The sequence below is a fragment of the Toxotes jaculatrix genome, chromosome 2 (assembly GCF_017976425.1).
Source record: "Toxotes jaculatrix isolate fToxJac2 chromosome 2, fToxJac2.pri, whole genome shotgun sequence".
In the NCBI taxonomy this organism is placed as follows: Eukaryota; Metazoa; Chordata; class Actinopteri; family Toxotidae; genus Toxotes; species Toxotes jaculatrix.
Window position 1 is genome coordinate 17,005,514 of NC_054395.1, and position 17,299 is coordinate 17,022,812.

The 17,299-nt window shown below is 44.9% G+C and overlaps 1 protein-coding gene across 9 annotated transcripts in view; it reads left to right on the top strand.

Annotated features, from left to right (window-relative positions):
• Window positions 1-16,119, top strand: part of huwe1 (HECT, UBA and WWE domain containing E3 ubiquitin protein ligase 1) — a 38,616-nt gene extending 22,497 nt beyond the window's left edge. For 4 of the 9 annotated variants that reach the window (XM_041065172.1, XM_041065189.1, XM_041065206.1 and 1 more), the window contains 33 exons: window positions 3-142; window positions 336-411; window positions 686-784; window positions 1,163-1,290; window positions 1,375-1,534; window positions 1,993-2,221; window positions 2,340-2,518; window positions 2,612-2,701; window positions 2,964-3,124; window positions 3,241-3,283; window positions 4,073-4,438; window positions 4,646-4,856; window positions 5,090-5,214; window positions 5,307-5,527; window positions 5,625-6,016; window positions 6,201-6,861; window positions 6,986-7,706; window positions 7,823-7,914; window positions 8,565-8,721; window positions 8,825-8,957; window positions 9,152-9,366; window positions 9,470-9,714; window positions 10,525-10,627; window positions 10,954-11,103; window positions 11,201-11,446; window positions 11,537-11,654; window positions 11,746-11,886; window positions 11,978-12,265; window positions 12,434-12,539; window positions 12,797-12,914; window positions 13,367-13,548; window positions 13,865-14,055; window positions 14,172-16,119. In XM_041065172.1, coding sequence (XP_040921106.1) covers window positions 3-142; window positions 336-411; window positions 686-784; window positions 1,163-1,290; window positions 1,375-1,534; window positions 1,993-2,221; window positions 2,340-2,518; window positions 2,612-2,701; window positions 2,964-3,124; window positions 3,241-3,283; window positions 4,073-4,438; window positions 4,646-4,856; window positions 5,090-5,214; window positions 5,307-5,527; window positions 5,625-6,016; window positions 6,201-6,861; window positions 6,986-7,706; window positions 7,823-7,914; window positions 8,565-8,721; window positions 8,825-8,957; window positions 9,152-9,366; window positions 9,470-9,714; window positions 10,525-10,627; window positions 10,954-11,103; window positions 11,201-11,446; window positions 11,537-11,654; window positions 11,746-11,886; window positions 11,978-12,265; window positions 12,434-12,539; window positions 12,797-12,914; window positions 13,367-13,548; window positions 13,865-14,055; window positions 14,172-14,274 — 6,590 coding nt within the window. In that variant the 3' untranslated portion in view covers window positions 14,275-16,119. The remainder of the gene's footprint in view (window positions 1-2; window positions 143-335; window positions 412-685; window positions 785-1,162; window positions 1,291-1,374; window positions 1,535-1,992; window positions 2,222-2,339; window positions 2,519-2,611; window positions 2,702-2,963; window positions 3,125-3,240; window positions 3,284-4,072; window positions 4,439-4,645; window positions 4,857-5,089; window positions 5,215-5,306; window positions 5,528-5,624; window positions 6,017-6,200; window positions 6,862-6,985; window positions 7,707-7,822; window positions 7,915-8,564; window positions 8,722-8,824; window positions 8,958-9,151; window positions 9,367-9,469; window positions 9,715-10,524; window positions 10,628-10,953; window positions 11,104-11,200; window positions 11,447-11,536; window positions 11,655-11,745; window positions 11,887-11,977; window positions 12,266-12,433; window positions 12,540-12,796; window positions 12,915-13,366; window positions 13,549-13,864; window positions 14,056-14,171) is intronic. The other 5 variants (XM_041065198.1, XM_041065234.1, XM_041065231.1 and 2 more) reach the window with 4 other exon arrangements.
• The last annotated feature ends 1,180 nt before the right edge of the window (window positions 16,120-17,299 follow it).

Sequence of the window (17,299 nt, forward strand, 5' to 3'; positions counted from 1 at the left end):
AGGAGAGTCTGGTGAGGCAGAGCCAGTGGAGGGCAATCACAGGGTGCAGGGAACAGACAGCGACCTGATGGATGGAGAGACAGAGGGAGACACTGTGGTCATTGCTGGTCAGCCAGAGGTTCTCAGCACTCAGGCTATGCAGGTGATTGCCAATGTATTACTCAAAATATTCAAGTAGTATTTCACCGCATTACCTCATTTGCAACATCTGCAGTTACTGGCAATAGCACAAAAGTATGACCACAAGTAAATAATTAGCTCCAAGGTGTTTCACGCATTCTCCACTCTGTTTTGAGGCAGACATTGCATCTGTACATAATTTCCTGTGCTTGTAGGTCGAGAACGAGTTGGTGGATCTGATTGATGAGTTGCTGGAGAGAGATGCTGGCACTGTCAACAGCACAATTATAGGTAAGCCACTGAATTAATTTGCGAAGGGACAGCACTGATAGATGGTAAACAAGCAAACAGAATGTTAGAGTAGTTGTGTGCACAGCCACTAACCCTCAGGGGGATACACGCTGAATAAAAAACAATAAAATTACAATAAAAAGAACTCCTGCACACTGGAATCGCAGCTCCCTTTAATTTTATGGCATGTGGCTCCAGAGTGGGGTTACTCCTTGTATTGCAAACAGGCAAAGAAATAACAAGTGTCTCACTTGCTGTCTGTTCTGTCAATCAGTCGGACGCAGTGGTGAAGATGAATCGCAAGAAGACGTGTTGATGGATGAGGCCCCCTCCAACATTAGCCAGGCATCTACTCTTCAAGCCAACCGGGAAGGTAAAACATTGACACATCAGAACATTACGTGTTTATTATAATAAATAGCCTCACAGTTGTTGCAACTTTCCTTGCAAAATTGGCCTTGCAAAATTTCTTTTTTTTGGTGTGTGTTGGGAGGGTCGGGGAGACGCTTGTCCGATTCGAGAGTCTAAGGACAGAGGGCGTTTTAATGCACTACACAAATTTCCCCACGGGGATTAATAAAGTATCTCTTAATCTTAATCTAATGTTGTTAAGCCCCTTGAGCCAAGTTTGTGATTTTAGGCTTTATAAATAAAAGTTGACTTGACTGGGTCTTAGTTTATAAGAGCTCCTCAGCTTCTCAGTTCATAGTATTTTCTTACAAGGGAAGTATGTATTTCTCTCTTTCATCAGACTCCATGAACATCTTGGAACCGGAGGATGAGGAGCACACACAAGAGGAAGATTCTAGTGGCAGCAATGATGATGAAGACAGCCAGGATGAAGAGGAGGAGGAGGAAGAAGAGGAGGAGGAGGATCAGGTATGGATTAATGCGACGTAGTTAAGTAAACAAGTCTTAATTTGTCCTTATCCTTGAGGCTCATGGCTGTATCTTTTCCTCAAGGATGATGAAGAAGGAGATGAGGATGATGATGATGAAGGCTCAGAGATGGAGTTGGATGAGGACTTCCCTGACATCAATGCCGCACCGCACATCCGCTTCGAAAGGTTTGACAGGGATGATGACCTCATCATAGAGTTTGACAACATGTTCTCCAACAACGGTAAGGAGGATCATTTAGTATCACTTATTATGTTGTTTTTCCCTCACAATTTTAATTTGAGTCTTTCAAAAAATGGGTTGGAATGAAGTCCATGTTCATACTGATCGTTGCAAAAACCCACATTCAGCCTGATTTTCCATAGACAGTCTCCAGAATTGACCTTTTTCATGGCAGACATTTTTACTCGTCATAGCAAGAATAGCACAGGGGACACAGATTTTGTTAATGATGGCCCAGTTCCAACAAGTGTCACAGTAAGCCACATCAGGGAAACAGCCTGCAAAATACCAAGACCCTGGAACTAGCTCCCCTAAGTGGAGTTACAAACACGTACACAAAAAATAGACGATGCAGAAAATACTTTTCATTTATTTTATCTTTTAAAAAATATTACTTGGGGTTGTGCCAGTTGTCCCCCCTAATGTCTGTCTACTGTTTTCTGTTATTTTTCCCATCAGCTGACATCCCTCCCTCCCCAGGAAACATCCCCAGCTCCCACCCACTGATGGTGCGCCATGCTGACCACGGTTCCCTCACTCTAGGTGTGGCAGGCACCAGCAGCCGCCTAGCACAGGGCATGGGTCGCAGCCAGCGGACGCTGCGCCAGCTCACTGCCAACAGTGGACACACCATCCATGTCCACTACCCTGGCAATCGCCAGCCCAACCCACCACTCATCTTGCAAAGGTGATAGCATGTTTTTTTGGAGACTTTGTTAAACAACACATCTATTTTGCAACATCTCCTTTCTTTGTTTGAACGATAAAAATAAAAATGTCTTGTTCTCCTCTGCTCCCTTCTTTAGATTGTTGGGCCCCAGTGCTGCAGCCGACATTTTACAGCTGTCCAGCTCTCTGCCTCTGCAGTCTCGTGGTCGTGCCCGTCTTTTGGTTGGAAATGAGGATGTGCACATCATCGCTCGTTCGGATGATGAGTTGTTGGATGACTTCTTCCATGAGCAGAGCAGTACTGGGGGACAAGCAGGTGAGAATTACTATGAGTTGTCATTAATGAAGTGGTCTTTTCATCAAGTATTAACCTGAATTCCTAACACATTTGCTCTTTCTGTCTCTCTAGGCACCCTGTCTAGTATTCCCACTGCCTTAACTAGATGGACAGATGAGTGTAAAGTGCTGGATGCTGAGAGTATGCACGACTGTGTTGCAGGTAGGTTTGTTGAAGACTGGAAACTCATTGAAGAGTACCTCAGTATTGATAACAGTATTTTGGGGTTGGCTACTGTTTCATCCTTTCATAAAATATTTACGTTTTTGTGAATTTTATCAGGGATATTTTTGGATTTGGATATGATGGCCATGAACGCTCTATAACCCTTTATAATATTTTTATCAACCATAATTACTTCTTATTTGGACTCTCAGTTGTTGATAATGAAATCCTGAATTCTGACATCTTTGTTTACTCTTAGTGGTGAAGGTGCCTATCCTGCAGCATCTGGAGAGTCTGCGAGATGAGGAACTGGAAGAGCGGAGGGAGAAGAGAAGGAGGCAGCTGGCTGAGGAAGAGGAATCTAAGCAGAATGAGAGGAGGGCCTCTGGAACTGAACAGGCCAGGGAACAGAGCCTGCAGGTTGGCAGATAATACATTTGTTGGCTGTGTAGGAGGAGGAGTTTTCAAACATAGATATACATGCACCTTAGCAGTTATATTCTCTCTTTGCTAATGTCATGTGTTTCTGTTCCTAGGGTTCTGGATTGGGGACAGTTAATGGTGCAGAGAACACCGCAGGTATTGACGTTTGTATAGATTGTGTTTTTTTCTTTCTTTCTTTCTTTCTTAATGTTCAAATTCCTGGACCTGTCTGAAATGGACACATCTCAGTGATGGGCACTCAAAGGCAAGCTGCCAGCAAAGCGTGCTGTGGGATGAGGTAGTAGTTTGTATAGTTTTAGGATCACACCAGATCTGGGAGATAACTATACAGTCTACTGTCTTTCTTATGGCTACGCCATACCAGCTCGACATCTTCATCTGCTGCAAAGGAGATCCTCTGTGGAAAAAGCTCAGATAATTATCAGATATTTTCATATGTTTATATTATCTCTCAGGTGTTCAATGTTGCTTCATGTGCGTCTTATTGTGCGTATTGCGGTGTTTTTCTGCAGCCAGCTGTGCTGTGGTGAGGTAGTAAGTTGTGTTGTTGTTGGGGATCAGGATTGTGCACCCCGTTCAGGAGATAACTATACAACTTACTGCCTTCCTCAGCAGAGGCTATTGGCATCTGTGTAGAAAGTGATCTTCTGATACATGATGGCTGCAACTGTGTACAGGGAAAGTGTTTATTGTAAGGGCCTATTTTATGATTAAACATTAGTAGCTGTTGATGAGTATAGAAAAAAGCTAGTCACTTGTAACAATTATGCAGTAGTGTTTTAAGAATGAGTATTTTACTTTTTAAATCTTTGTAATCTGTGTTTAGGCACTGAAAAATAAATATAGATGATATTTAGTTCCTGTCAAGAATGTTTAAACACTATATCCCTGTCTTCACATAATATTTCTCTTTGGATCTTGCAGAGGGTGAGCAGGCTCAGGGTGGTACAGTGTCATGTCTTGATCCACCCAGGGTCTCAGAAGGCTTCCTCACCGCTCCTCCATCTGGAGAGGTCACACCCACCACACCTGCTCCTCATGAACAGGCCCTAGTCTCCCTGGAGACTGCAATCAGTCAGCAGGTCCACCAGCCAATTGCTGACCTGCTACTGGCTGAATCGCATGCCAGCTCACTGGCTGCTCTGGCAGGGGCAGGCCTTCCACCCTTGTCAGCAGCTGACAGACCAAACAGTGAAGCGGAGGCATCTCAGATGGAAATGTCCCCAGCACCCACAATCGGTGAGAGAGTCGGAGGAGGAGGAGGAGGAGCGTTGGATGAAGGCAGGGAAGGTAGACTAACTTTGAAAACTCTCTTTATACAGAGTGGCCAAGAGTAAGGAAACAAGTTTAATGTAAATAATGATGTTATTGATCCTGTTCGTATCTATTATAAAATTTTCTGACCACTGTGAAATACAAATCAATTACCCAAGGAATTTTACTACACTTCATTGAGTGACATCATTTCCTAACCCTTACACTTACTGTCTCTCTCAGCTTCCCTAAGTCCAGACCTTGTGGAGACCTCAGAGCCTGCAGCAGTGGGTGTGTCACAACTGGAAGGGTCACCAATGGATACCAGCAGCCCTGCCTCTGCCACTCAGGAAGAAGCTGCTCCCAACCCTGCCCAGACCACCCAGCTGTCTCAGGAGCTTTCTGGTAGTGGGGAGAGTGGGCTGACTGACAGGCAGACAGATGCAGAGACTGGGTGAGTAGCTCTAGGTATAATTTCTAACCAAAGTTAGGATAAATAGCAGTATCACGTACCTTTCATATCTATTATGCAGATAAACATAAATGTTTATATAAAAAGTTAAAGGTTGGCTAAAATGCCTAACCCCTTTTCACTTCCAGCACATGTAGCAGTTAAGTATATCCTCAAGCATTTTGCAGACTGATGGTAACCTTCTGTTTATTTTTTTTTTTCTTTTATCTTTACAGCTCCACTTCTGTGTCATCCCCTGGTGAAACAATGCCCAGGAGTGATAGTGCTGACAGCCAGTCTCAGGCCATACAGGAAGAGCCCCTCCCATCCACCAGCAATGAGGAGGAGGACCCACTTGCAGGTAAAACGAATGGTTGCCATACTTTTTCTGCAGTTTTTATTTTTAATACAATATTACATCTCATAATGTCTGTGATGTTTTTGTCTTGGCAGGTATCAGTCTGCCAGAGGGTGTGGATCCCTCTTTCCTGGCAGCTCTTCCTGAGGACATCCGTCGAGAGGTGCTGCAAAATCAGCTTGGCATCAGACCACCTTCCCGTCCTCCTGCTGCCACCAGCCTGCCTTCCTCTACTGCACCTGTACTGGGAGGACCAGGGGTTACCGAGGTCAGCCCCGAGTTCCTGGCGGCCTTGCCACCTGCCATTCAGGAGGAGGTGAGAAACTGATAAAGAAACAACAGTAAACAAAGTGCTTAGCTTTAGATCTACCAATCAGTAAATTAGTAACTAAGTATGCCATTGATTGTCTTAGGTACTTGCCCAGCAACGGGCAGAGCAGCAGCGCAGGGAGTTAGCCCAGCAGCCTCCACAGGGAGACACCCCTTTGGATCCAGTCACCTTCATCCAGACGCTGCCCTCAGAGCTGCGGCGTAGTGTCCTGGAGGACATGGAGGACAGTGTGTTGGCAGTCATGCCCCCTGACATCGCTGCTGAAGCGGCTGCGTTGCGTAGAGAGCAAGAGGCACGGCAGAGGCAGCTGATGCATGAGAGGCTGTTTGGTCATAGCTCATCTTCGGCCCTATCAGCCATCTTACGCTCACCAGCCTTCACCAGTCGGTTAGGGAGCAATCGTGGCGTCCAGTACACCCGGCTGGCTGTGCAGAGAGGAGGCACATTTCAGATGGGGGGAGGAACAAACCACAGGTGAGAGAAGACAGTGATCAGTTTTGAGAATTTGAAAAGTATTTTTTAAATAAGAGAAGTAAATATAGATATGAGGGACTGAATGTAAATGTTTGACCTTTATGTTATTGAAAGTGTACCAGATGGTCTAGATCAACCACTTTTAACAGCTGACAAAATATATGTTTTCCTTTTGTTTCCTCAGACCATCCAGTTCTAGCGTGGACTCCTTGTTGCGTCTGCGCGGTCGATTGCTGCTGGACCACGAGGCCTTGTCCTGCCTGCTGGTTTTGCTTTTTGTGGATGAACCGAAGCTTAACACCAGCCGTCTGCACCGTGTGCTCAGGAACCTCTGCTACCACTCTCAGACACGTGGGTGGGTCATTCGCAGCCTGTTATCCATCCTCCAGCGTAGCAGCGAAAGTGAGGTGTGTGTGGAGACCTCACGCCTAGAAGACTCTCGTGGCAAGAGGAGCACCCAGGGAGGCTGTGGAGGAAAAAGCTCGGCTACCTCCTCCCTCTCTTCTTCATCCTCCTCTTCTTCCTCATCTTCATCATCCTCCTTAGAGCTACTGAACAGGGTGGAGTCTCGCAGCTCCAGCCAGCTTTCCTGGCTCTCTGTTTCTATGGACGCTGCCTTGGGCTGCCGGACAAACATTTTCCAGATTCAGCGAGCATCAGGTAGGAAGCACGCTGACCGGCACTCAGCTGGGGGTTCTACAGGATCTGGGACTCTGGGAGGAGTGTCAGGTGCTGCCGCAGGTGTCACATGTGCTGGAGGTGGAGGCTCCACTGTCCACATCCATCCACAGGCTGCTCCAGTAGTCTGTCGACATGTGTTGGACACACTTATCCAGCTAGCTAAGGTGAGGGTCCACCTTTTTTTTTGTCTACATCTGCTATGTCATATATTGTACACTCCATGCTGTAGAAAAAAATGTCAGTTAAGTTATAATTGGAGTCCTTTTTGTTTCTTATCCATTCCTGCAGGTGTTCCCCAGCCACTTCACCCAGCAGCGCTGTAAGGACCTGTCAGCATCGTCTTCTGACCTGGACTCACGTCTCTGTTCAGGCTCCTCTGGGGGAGGGGGTGGAGGTGGGGGCTCCAGGTCTGGGTCACAGTCTCAAAGCAACCCCAGCTCCAATGCCTCCAACACACAGAACTCCTTGGGCTCGTCTATCATTACTCCCCAGTCTCTGGGCATCTCCACCGATTTTTGGGACCTGCTGGTCAAGCTGGATAACATGAATGTCAGCCGCAAGGGCAAAGCCTCTATGAAGACAGTGCCTCTGGGGGGCAGTGCAGAGGCTGAGGGGGCCCAGTTCAGCCTGGAGACCTCCCCACTAGGCCAGTTGATGAACATGCTGTCTCACCCAGTAATCAGACGAAGCTCCTTGCTCACTGAAAAGCTGCTGCGCCTGCTCTCCCTCATATCCATCGCCCTGCCTGACAACAAGGCCACCGAGGTGCCTCCTGGACACCCCACACCACAGGCTGCCAACCCCAATACGGCAACCAGCTCAGGAGCCACGGCCCCAGTCACAACACAGGGCACAGCATCAGCAGGCCCTACCCAGCCAACTGTGGCAGGCCCAGGGGCCTCTGTGGGAGCTGCAGCCCAGGGTACATCCTCAGGGACAAGTCTAGCAGCCTCCCAGACATCCTCTACAACAATCTCTATACCTACGTCCACTGGAACAACCTCTACAGGTAGTGTCAGCTTGTTCCAAAATAAAATGTCATCTGTTCATTAAAGCATTTCAGTGTAAAAGAGATTTTAGCAGAAAATAGTGATGTAAATATTTGAGTGTGTTTTGCCAAAACAGGAAAACAGAGAGGCACTACTACCAGTACAGAGAGTGACAACAAGATGGCCTCCACTGGGCTCACAGAGAAACAGCTTCAGCTGTCTGTGGAGGTATGGAAAAACAAATTGAAACATTGTCACAGGGTCTCAGACATATTGTCATGATGAAATGTGTGTCATCTTCCATTACAGCTCATGGAAGTGTAGCTTTGCATTAAACTCATTTTTTTTCAAGATTCAAACCAGTTAGCAAACTAAGGGAAGAAGTTTAGATGATGATTATCAGCGGAACCAAATTTCAAATTTGAGTCAAGAGACATATTTAGTTTGTGGTTCTTGTCTTGCACTCAGTAAGTTCTGAGTATGTAAAAAAAAAAAATGTTGCCTAACATTTGTTAATGGAAGAAATGTCTTTCATCTTTCGTCTGATCTATCCTCACTACGTGTTTACTTTTAGCTGCATTGAACAGTGTCTTCTTGCAGAAGAGAAACTAATAAATTACAATGTGGGGAGATATATTTTATAATCCACATAAAACTAAGTTGAAGTGCATCTACTAGTTTTGATGTGTGAATTTTGTCTCAGACACGTTTGGACTTGACAACCATCAGTGAACTATATAAAACAAATGATGTACTCGTGTTGACTTTTTTCAACGGTAGCCAGCTGAACTGTTTTTGTGTTTCTTACAACTTTCTGTAACTTGATTAATAATTCCCAAAATGTATTCTCTAACAACTCTTTTCCTTCTCCTCACAAGGTGTTGACATCTCACTCATGTTCAGAGGAGGGTCTGGAGGATGCAGCTAACATTCTGCTTCAGCTGTCTAGAGGAGACAGTTCCACCAGAGACACTGTACTCAGACTGCTGCTCAGTGGAGCTAGACACCTTGGATACACTCTGTGCAAACAGATCGGTTAGTGCCGGGCAACTACACAGATGCCAATTGTCATGCTCAAATGAAAGAAAATACAGTTTTCTCTTTGCACACATATTTGAACATTTTCTCTCTCTTTCAGGCACTTTACTGGCCGAACTTAGAGAGTACAACTTGGAGCAGCAGAGACGGGCACAAGCTGATTCGCATTCCCCGGATGCCCCTCCTGAGGATTCCTCCATCTCCGCCAGACTCAAGGGCAAGATGACCAGCAGGTTAGCCAGTTAAGAGTCTAGGCCACCTGGTGACATTAGGTTGTCTACACACAACCTAATGCCAATGGGTGTGCAACAGGGACTGGCAGACTGATACTGTTTTATCTAAACCAGTTAAATTATCCCAAGTGATTTTCCAGCATGTAGTTGATTTCTCAAAACCACAGTTTACTTTACCTTGTGTGCATTTGTTGGTTGGGGCACAGGTTTGACGGGTCGGAGAGTGTGGTGATAGTGGCTGCACAGAAGCGCACCCTCGGGGGACGTGAGCTACAGCTTCCGTGTATGAGCTCACTAACCTCCAAGACGTCGACACAGAAGTTTTTCTTGCGAGTGCTGCAGGTCATTATCCAGCTCCGTGAGGACACACGGCGCGCCAACAAAAAAGCCAAACAGACAGGACGATTAGGTAAGATGAAGTTACATTCAAACAGTAATTTTTATTTATGCATAAAATATCCTTATGATCTATCGAGTGATAAAACCCCTTACCTCTGTCTGTGAATTGCCAGGCTCCACCAGTTTGGGTTCAGCCAGCAGCATCCAGGCTGCGGTGCGTCAGCTAGAGGCTGAAGCTGACGCCATCATCCAGATGGTGAGAGAGGGTCAGAGGGCACGCCGGCTCCAACAGGCCCCCCCACCCACCGCCTCCTCTGCCTCTGCCGCCGCCGTCGCCGCCGCTGCCGGATCCTCAGTGGCGGCCTCCCATGCTCCCGCTGGTGCTGCTCCCCCTGCTGGCACGGCTGCTGCTGCCACGGTTAGCATGGGCTGCACTGACAGCAGGCATACTCCTACTCACACACTGTACACACCTATTTTAGGAGACCATTTAAAAGATCAAAAAAAGAACATTGACCATCACAGTGTAGTTACTTTATAATTACTGTGGTGGTCATCAAGATAAATGCTGTGAAACTGCTAATAGCTACTAACATGCATCGTATCTAATTTGGCTTTGCCTCTACTGGCTCTGTGCATTTTGGAAAATCATAAACTAGCTCATTAAATGTAATGTATATGTCTTATTTTGCAAAAAAAAACCAAAACCTTTTATGTTGTATTGCGTGGAATTATCTGTAAACAACATAATGCAGTGTGCAGTCAGCCCGCAGCCTGCTACCCCAAGTGGTTAATGCATAGTGACAGCCTCTTCAATGCTGCCATGATGAACATTGACAGCTCCAACAGAAGGACAGATGTGCCAGTGATCCACTGCATTCTATATCACTGTCTTTGCATTGACATGTTCTACTGTTGAAATGATCTGAATGTGAATGTGCTGCCTGCTCCCAACTGTTTGATCTGTTCCACGGATGTTGTTTGTTCGCTGGCTGACATGGCTTCATGCTTTTGGCCGTCCCTCTTTCCCTACTCGGCCCCAGTTCCTTTCTTCTCTCAGTGGATCATGGGAATGTCATTTTGCATGGCAGTATCAGTCATGATGGATTACTATGGGAAAAAAAAAACTGTTATGGTAATCATTCATTTTTCCCTGTTTTTTTTTTTTCTCCCTGTTATTCATCTTCTGTCTCTGCCTCTGTGGTCCTTCCTGGTTTGTTTTCTATAGTCTGAAGTGCAGTCAATGTCAGAAGCCCAGGCAGCCCAGAGAGATGATTCACCAATGGATGTGGACCAGCCATCTCCTCTAGAGCAGGACCCTGCACCTCTGGGTATGAGTCGCTTGCTAAATGTTCATACTGCTAATGACAATTAAAACACCAGCAGGTTTGCTGTGTAACACTTTTGTCTGATGTAATAACCAAACTGCACATTTGACAAGGGAGAGTGGCCAAGAATCTCCCAATACAATGTGTATCAGTTTCTGAAGGGATGTATAGACACTTGGTTTTAAATATTACTTTTGTCATTTATGCTTAATTTTAAAGTGGGGTTGATATGTTTCAGTGTGTTTGCTCTGTGTGTAAGACCATGTGTATGATTGGGATTAATTTAATCTAAAACAGAGGGATAATTAACACTTTTTTTTTTTTTTTAGATGAAGAAGGAAACGGCCAGTCAGAGAGTGAGGAGAGACTTCCAGACCTCCCTCTGCTCAGTGAGCAGCTGTTGTTGGATGAACTATGGGACATGCTTGGGGAGTGCCTGAAAGAGCTGGAGGAGTCACATGACCAGCACGCTGTACTGGGTAGGTGGCATTTCGCTATGCTATGTGTATTCATGTCAGCTGAAGGAGCATGGTTAAGTGATGTGTTCCCATAATGATATTCTCTGTGTCTCCTCAGTTCTCCAGCCTGCTGTGGAGGCCTTCTTCCTAGTCCATGCCACGGAGCGAGAGAGTAAACCTCCTGTGAGAGACACCCGGGAGAGCCAGCTCTCTCACATCAAAGATGAGCCTCCACCATTGTCCCCAGCACCCCTTACACCTGCCACGCCTTCGTCCCTAGACCCGTTCTTTTCCAGGGAACCATCCTCCATGCACATCTCTTCAAACCTGCCACCGGACACCCAGAAGTTCCTCCGTTTTGCCGGTGAGCCTGCAAGATTTCAGTAAAGAGAATGATAAAGCTTTGTTTGGATGTGTACTATAGTGTATAACAAAACTCATTCTTCCTTTTTAGAAACTCACCGCACAGTGCTTAACCAGATCCTTCGCCAGTCCACCACTCACTTGGCTGATGGGCCTTTTGCAGTACTGGTTGACTACATACGTATCCTGGACTTTGACGTTAAGAGGAAGTAAGGGGGATAATCTTACACTCCTATCTAATGACCTGTTAATTTGCTTTTTGAATTACTGACCCTCTGGTCTTTCTGGTCATCTCTGCAGATACTTCCGCCAGGAGTTAGAGCGACTGGATGAAGGCCTGAGGAAGGAGGACATGGCTGTGCACGTGAGGAGAGATCACGTGTTTGAGGACTCCTACAGGGAGCTGCATCGCAAGAGCCCAGAGGACATGAAAAATAGGCTGTAAGGCTCCATTGCCCTTGTATCCACCTGCGTGTCCCCTCAATTCAGAACCACTCAACCTGAGTCATACTGTGCCTGCTTTCCATTACAGGTACATTGTGTTTGAAGGGGAGGAGGGCCAGGATGCTGGCGGCCTGCTGAGGGAATGGTACATGATTATCTCCCGGGAGATGTTCAACCCCATGTACGCCCTGTTCCGCACTTCACCAGGCGACCGTGTCACCTATACCATCAACCCCTCATCTCACTGCAACCCCAACCACCTCAGCTACTTCAAGTTTGTGGGCCGCGTGGTGGCCAAGGCGGTCTATGATAACCGGTTATTGGAGTGCTACTTCACCCGCAGCTTCTATAAGCACATCCTGGGCAAAAGCGTCAGGTATTTGAGCTACTTTCAGTCACAATCAAATAACCTAACTCTTCAACACATTTGTCAGCTACACCAATAATTCCAATAAACCGAGCTATATTGATGTGAGCCGGTTAGCTAAATTTTGCAGTCTTGAACACATCAATAATACGTATGCATTTCTGTGGTATTCCCCAGGTACACAGACATGGAGAGCGAGGACTACCCATTCTTCCAGGGCTTGGTTTACCTGTTGGAGAATGATGTGTCCACACTGGGCTATGAGCTGACATTCAGCACAGAGGTTGGTGTCTGTTCTCTAAATGTTTCAATTAGCTTCAAGTGGAAAATTGATTCTCATACCGTATCTGTGCCTTAACTGTTGAAAGTGGTATTGGGCCTCAGGGGCCTGAATCCCACATGTTTAATGTTCTCATAAAATACGTGCTGCAGAAGTGTCAATTGAAATCTAATGGCATTAAAATAACTGTTACCAGCTGTGACTTGCAGTGAAATATTAAGCTGAAACACTGAAAGTGTTCATGTGCTCTGTGCGTGTAGGTCCAGGAGTTTGGAGTGTGTGAAGTGAGAGACCTCAAGCCAAATGGAGCTAATATCCTGGTCACAGAGGAAAACAAAAAAGAATATGTGCACCTGGTTTGCCAGATGAAGATGACAGGTGAGACTGCGGTTATTTCACAAGATCTTGAATTACCCATAAGCAGTGAGGTTGTATTATACTCAATATTTGTTGCTATTATTTATTTCTGTGAAAATAGTCAATGCAAATGGGTTCAATTATCTTTTTATCAACATGTCATTTGAAATGCTCAGGGCAGATATTTTCAGCGATGCACAAAGAAAGCACTAGGTGGCAGCACTCTTAAATGTTAGACTGATCAATATGCAGAAGAGAGCCAGTGGTGTTTCGCTCTGCAAGATGGCTGATTTATCAAAAGCAGCATCCTCCAGCTGCTGCTCCAATGCATAATTCAGTAAAACATTGGATTTTCAACAGCTTAATTTAAAAAAAAAAAGCCACCAAATTAATTGATAGCATAATATTAGTTACAAGAATATACTCTCTATTACAGAAAGATCCCTGAGAGAATATTTTTACTTGCTTCCCAGGTGCAATCCGTAAGCAGCTGGCAGCCTTCCTTGAGGGCTTCTATGAGATCATCCCCAAGAGGCTGATCTCCATCTTCACTGAGCAGGAGCTGGAGCTGCTCATCTCTGGCCTGCCCACTATTGACATCGATGACCTGAAGGCCAACACTGAATATCACAAGTACCAGTCCAGCTCCATCCAGGTATGCAGCAGTTAACACACGCTATGGAACTTCTACCCACTTTTATGTGTGAACTATGTTTATGTGTGAACTATGTCAAGCGATGACAGCATCATACACAGGTCTTTTCCAGGTTTCTTCACCTCAGTTAAATGGGCACATTTGCATCACCAGATTTTAGGTTCATTTCAGTGTGTTTGCTCAGTTCTATTATTGCCCATGTCTTGCAACTTCTATCCTTCACTGTCGTTACCCCAGACAGAAAAACAACATATTTATATCTCAGCTTCTGTTGTCATGCATTTCTTCTTCTTATTTTTTTTTTTTTACTTTCTAGATTCAGTGGTTCTGGAGGGCATTGCGGTCGTTTGACCAGGCAGACCGAGCCAAGTTCCTACAGTTTGTCACCGGCACGTCTAAGGTTCCCCTCCAGGGTTTTGCTGCACTGGAGGGCATGAATGGCATCCAGAAGTTCCAGATCCACCGTGACGATCGCTCCACTGACCGCCTGCCATCCGCTCATACCTGGTATGCGCATAACAATTTTACAAATAACGAGACAATAATAAGTAATTATAACCGTTCAGAATACAACAAAATTGTGAAACTTTATCTGTAATTTAATGGTCTCTCTCTTTCTCCAGCTTTAACCAGCTGGACCTCCCAGCCTATGAGAGCTATGAGAAGCTGAGACATATGCTGCTGTTGGCCATTCAGGAATGCTCAGAGGGATTCGGACTGGCGTAAACCATGAGACTCTTAACAAACTCAGACATGCATACAAACAGTTGATTTAGATTTGCCTACTCCTGACACATTCACACTGATAACCTTTGAACACACGCACACACGCACACACTTATCATAGACATTACTGGATTACTTGTTGAATGGCCTAGACTTACTGGTTTCTATTCCATATAAAACAGATAAAACCAGTGAGTGAAATGGGCCGATTGACATGGCATACAACACAGAGAGCCTCATGTTGACACAATCGTGTCTCCCTTCCCAATTTAATGGCAAATGCAAGAGTGGATTCAGAGGATAAAACATGGACTAATATAAGAGACGTTTTCTTCATTTAGTTTGATTTCTCTGTACAAAAGGTTTGGGAGTTTATTATGTTTAATCTTTTTTGTTCTCTGGCTGTGTAAAAAGAAAAAAGAGAATGTTGTTTGAACAGGATGGTTATAAAACCTTTGGGGAAAAAAATGTTGGTGGTTTCTTGTTGCAAATTTGTGACCTCACAAGCCTTGACGACGGGGAACATTTTTATGGGGGGTATATGGACAACTTGAGAAGTTTTGGAGATATTCACAAAAATGCACTTTTCAAAGTTTTGTGGCATTTTTAAGGAAGGATGGTACAAAAAAATGAAGAGAAAACCTGAAGGAGATAAAAAAAAAACATTAACCATAAATTCTAGAGTATTTTTGGCTATTAAATCGCTGACCCAGCCTTGAGCCTTTGAATCAGAGTGGAATAACTACATGAATAAATGCATAAAATTGCGTCCATTGTCTCTTTTAACAGTGTTTTACCATTACCTGCAGTGAACTTACTTCATCAAAATCAAATGTGTCAATTCTTTGTGGACTCACACCTAAATATTAGTTGATTACTGGACATTGCTCAAAAAAAAAAAAAAAAAAAAAAAAAATCTATTTGGTAGTACAATAATCAGTTTATCAACCGAGTCCCCAGTGATTCTGTGACAAGTGAAATCTATCCCACGGTTTACACTCGTACTGATCCAAGCGGTGAATCGGACAAACTCTCCCTCATGACAAAATCATTTATACACAGTAACATCATGTGTAATGACTTACACCATCCTAGAGCACATTTCTCATGCACTGCCTGAAGTCGATGGGTTAGAATAATCAGCTGGCAGCGTAATGGGAGCTAGCTGCAGCAGCAACATCATTTCACATGTTGACACTGACCCAGTAAGCCCTCTGGTCTCAAGCAATTGTCTGCACCCTTGATTATGTCACACAGCCCACAGTGTCCCTTCTTTGCTTCTTTTTCAGTACTGATGAACTGAAGATGACAGAGCGCTGACGTGGATTTCTTGTCATGGTACAGGCCACGGGGTGTATTTTGACTGGGTGGTTTTTGTCACGGGTATCTGATCACGTTTGTGCAACGCGTCACAGATGAAAATAGACCATCACAGCAGACAGCTTGATGTGTCATTGAAGGAAAAGCACAGGTTCAACTGATAGCATTAAAAACAACTGCGTTCCACATAGGTGACCTTGGTATTGGACACGGTTTACTGGGACACTTGCTGCATCTGAGCCATCATCAGCAAATTGTGTTTTGCCCCTGCTTTTCCTTCTATGACAAGCCGCAATGTCTTAATCTGTTGCCTTGGATTTGACCGGATGAAGATTGAAAATGAAGGTGTGATCTGCCTCTGGACCAAGAGAGGTTGGGTTGCAGTAGCTTTTCCTTTTATGTCCTTACTGAAAATTATGATAATGATTTACCAAACTGGGTTGCACCATTAAAAATATCTTAGTAAAAAAAAAAAAAAAAAAAAAAAAACAACAACAAACAAGGAAAGGAAAAGAAATGACTAAATAATAGTAGTTTGCTTGTATCACTTTAGTCCTCCAAGTAGACCAGGATAGCAATAATATCTGTGGGGAAAAAAAAAAAAAAACAGCTGTCAACTTTTAACTTTTCAACTCTTTGATTGAAATTCCAGTTATGTACTCGTGCCACAGATGATTACTACCCCATCATCTTCATAGGATTTAGAGATGCTTCTTGTTAATAGACTGAATCCAACATTTACTGGAATCCACTCTAACATTCACCAGGGATTTAAAGCTTGTTCCGTTCTGTGTTCTGAGTAGCCACAATACCCAGTTAAAGAATACTTCTGTTTGTTCTGCCTCTCTGGGTTTCCTTCCCCCTTTGGCTCTTTGCTCCTCCACTGAAGCCCTTGCATGTCTGCACTTTGCACCTGTCGTTCCCTCTTTTTCTCTCAGCCCTCCCCCGTGTACCCTTCTTCTTTTACCTGCTCTTGCGTGCTGAATTTGTTCCACTTGAGGAACCACTACAACACTGGAAATCGAAACCCCACTACTCCTGCCGGTGTTCCTTTGCTGCATCTCTGACCCTCCCCCACACCTAACCCCCTCTGAAAGCCTACACACCAGTTGCAGAATAGGGAGCGTCCATGTCTGATTTGGTGTGTGCTGAGGCGTGATAAATGAAATTACAGTGCTGTCATGCAAGGATTTCAGACCCCACAGTAAGCCCTGGTTTTACAGTACATTGGCCAGCCAGATTTTTCTTTTGGCCCCCCACCTCCCTTCATGTATGAAGCACAGATGCAATTTTCTCCCAGCCACGCTTGATTTACATATTGTGCAAGCATCTGTTGCTGTGTGGAAGCTTTGATTTGCAATTAAAGGAGAAAAACAATTAATCCATGCAGGGAATTTCCCCTAGAAAAAGATTTCACAACACATTTCTTCTCAAATGGGTTCACTTCTCTGCTACTCCAAAGACTCAAGATTTTCTCTTTAAGAAATCAGTGTCACTGCCAAGCAAGCTCTTGGAATGCACTGTGCCGGCCCCTCCACTGGGTGGGGATCATTAGATTGCAGAGAGCAAACAGGATGTTCCCTGTCGTACGTTCTCCACATCAGTGGATTTTGGTTTCCAGCGAAGTCACTCTCGCTGATGTTTTCCATTTCATGCTGCTGAAACAGTTTAGGGGTGGCAGTTTGCAAAAAAAACTGAAATTATT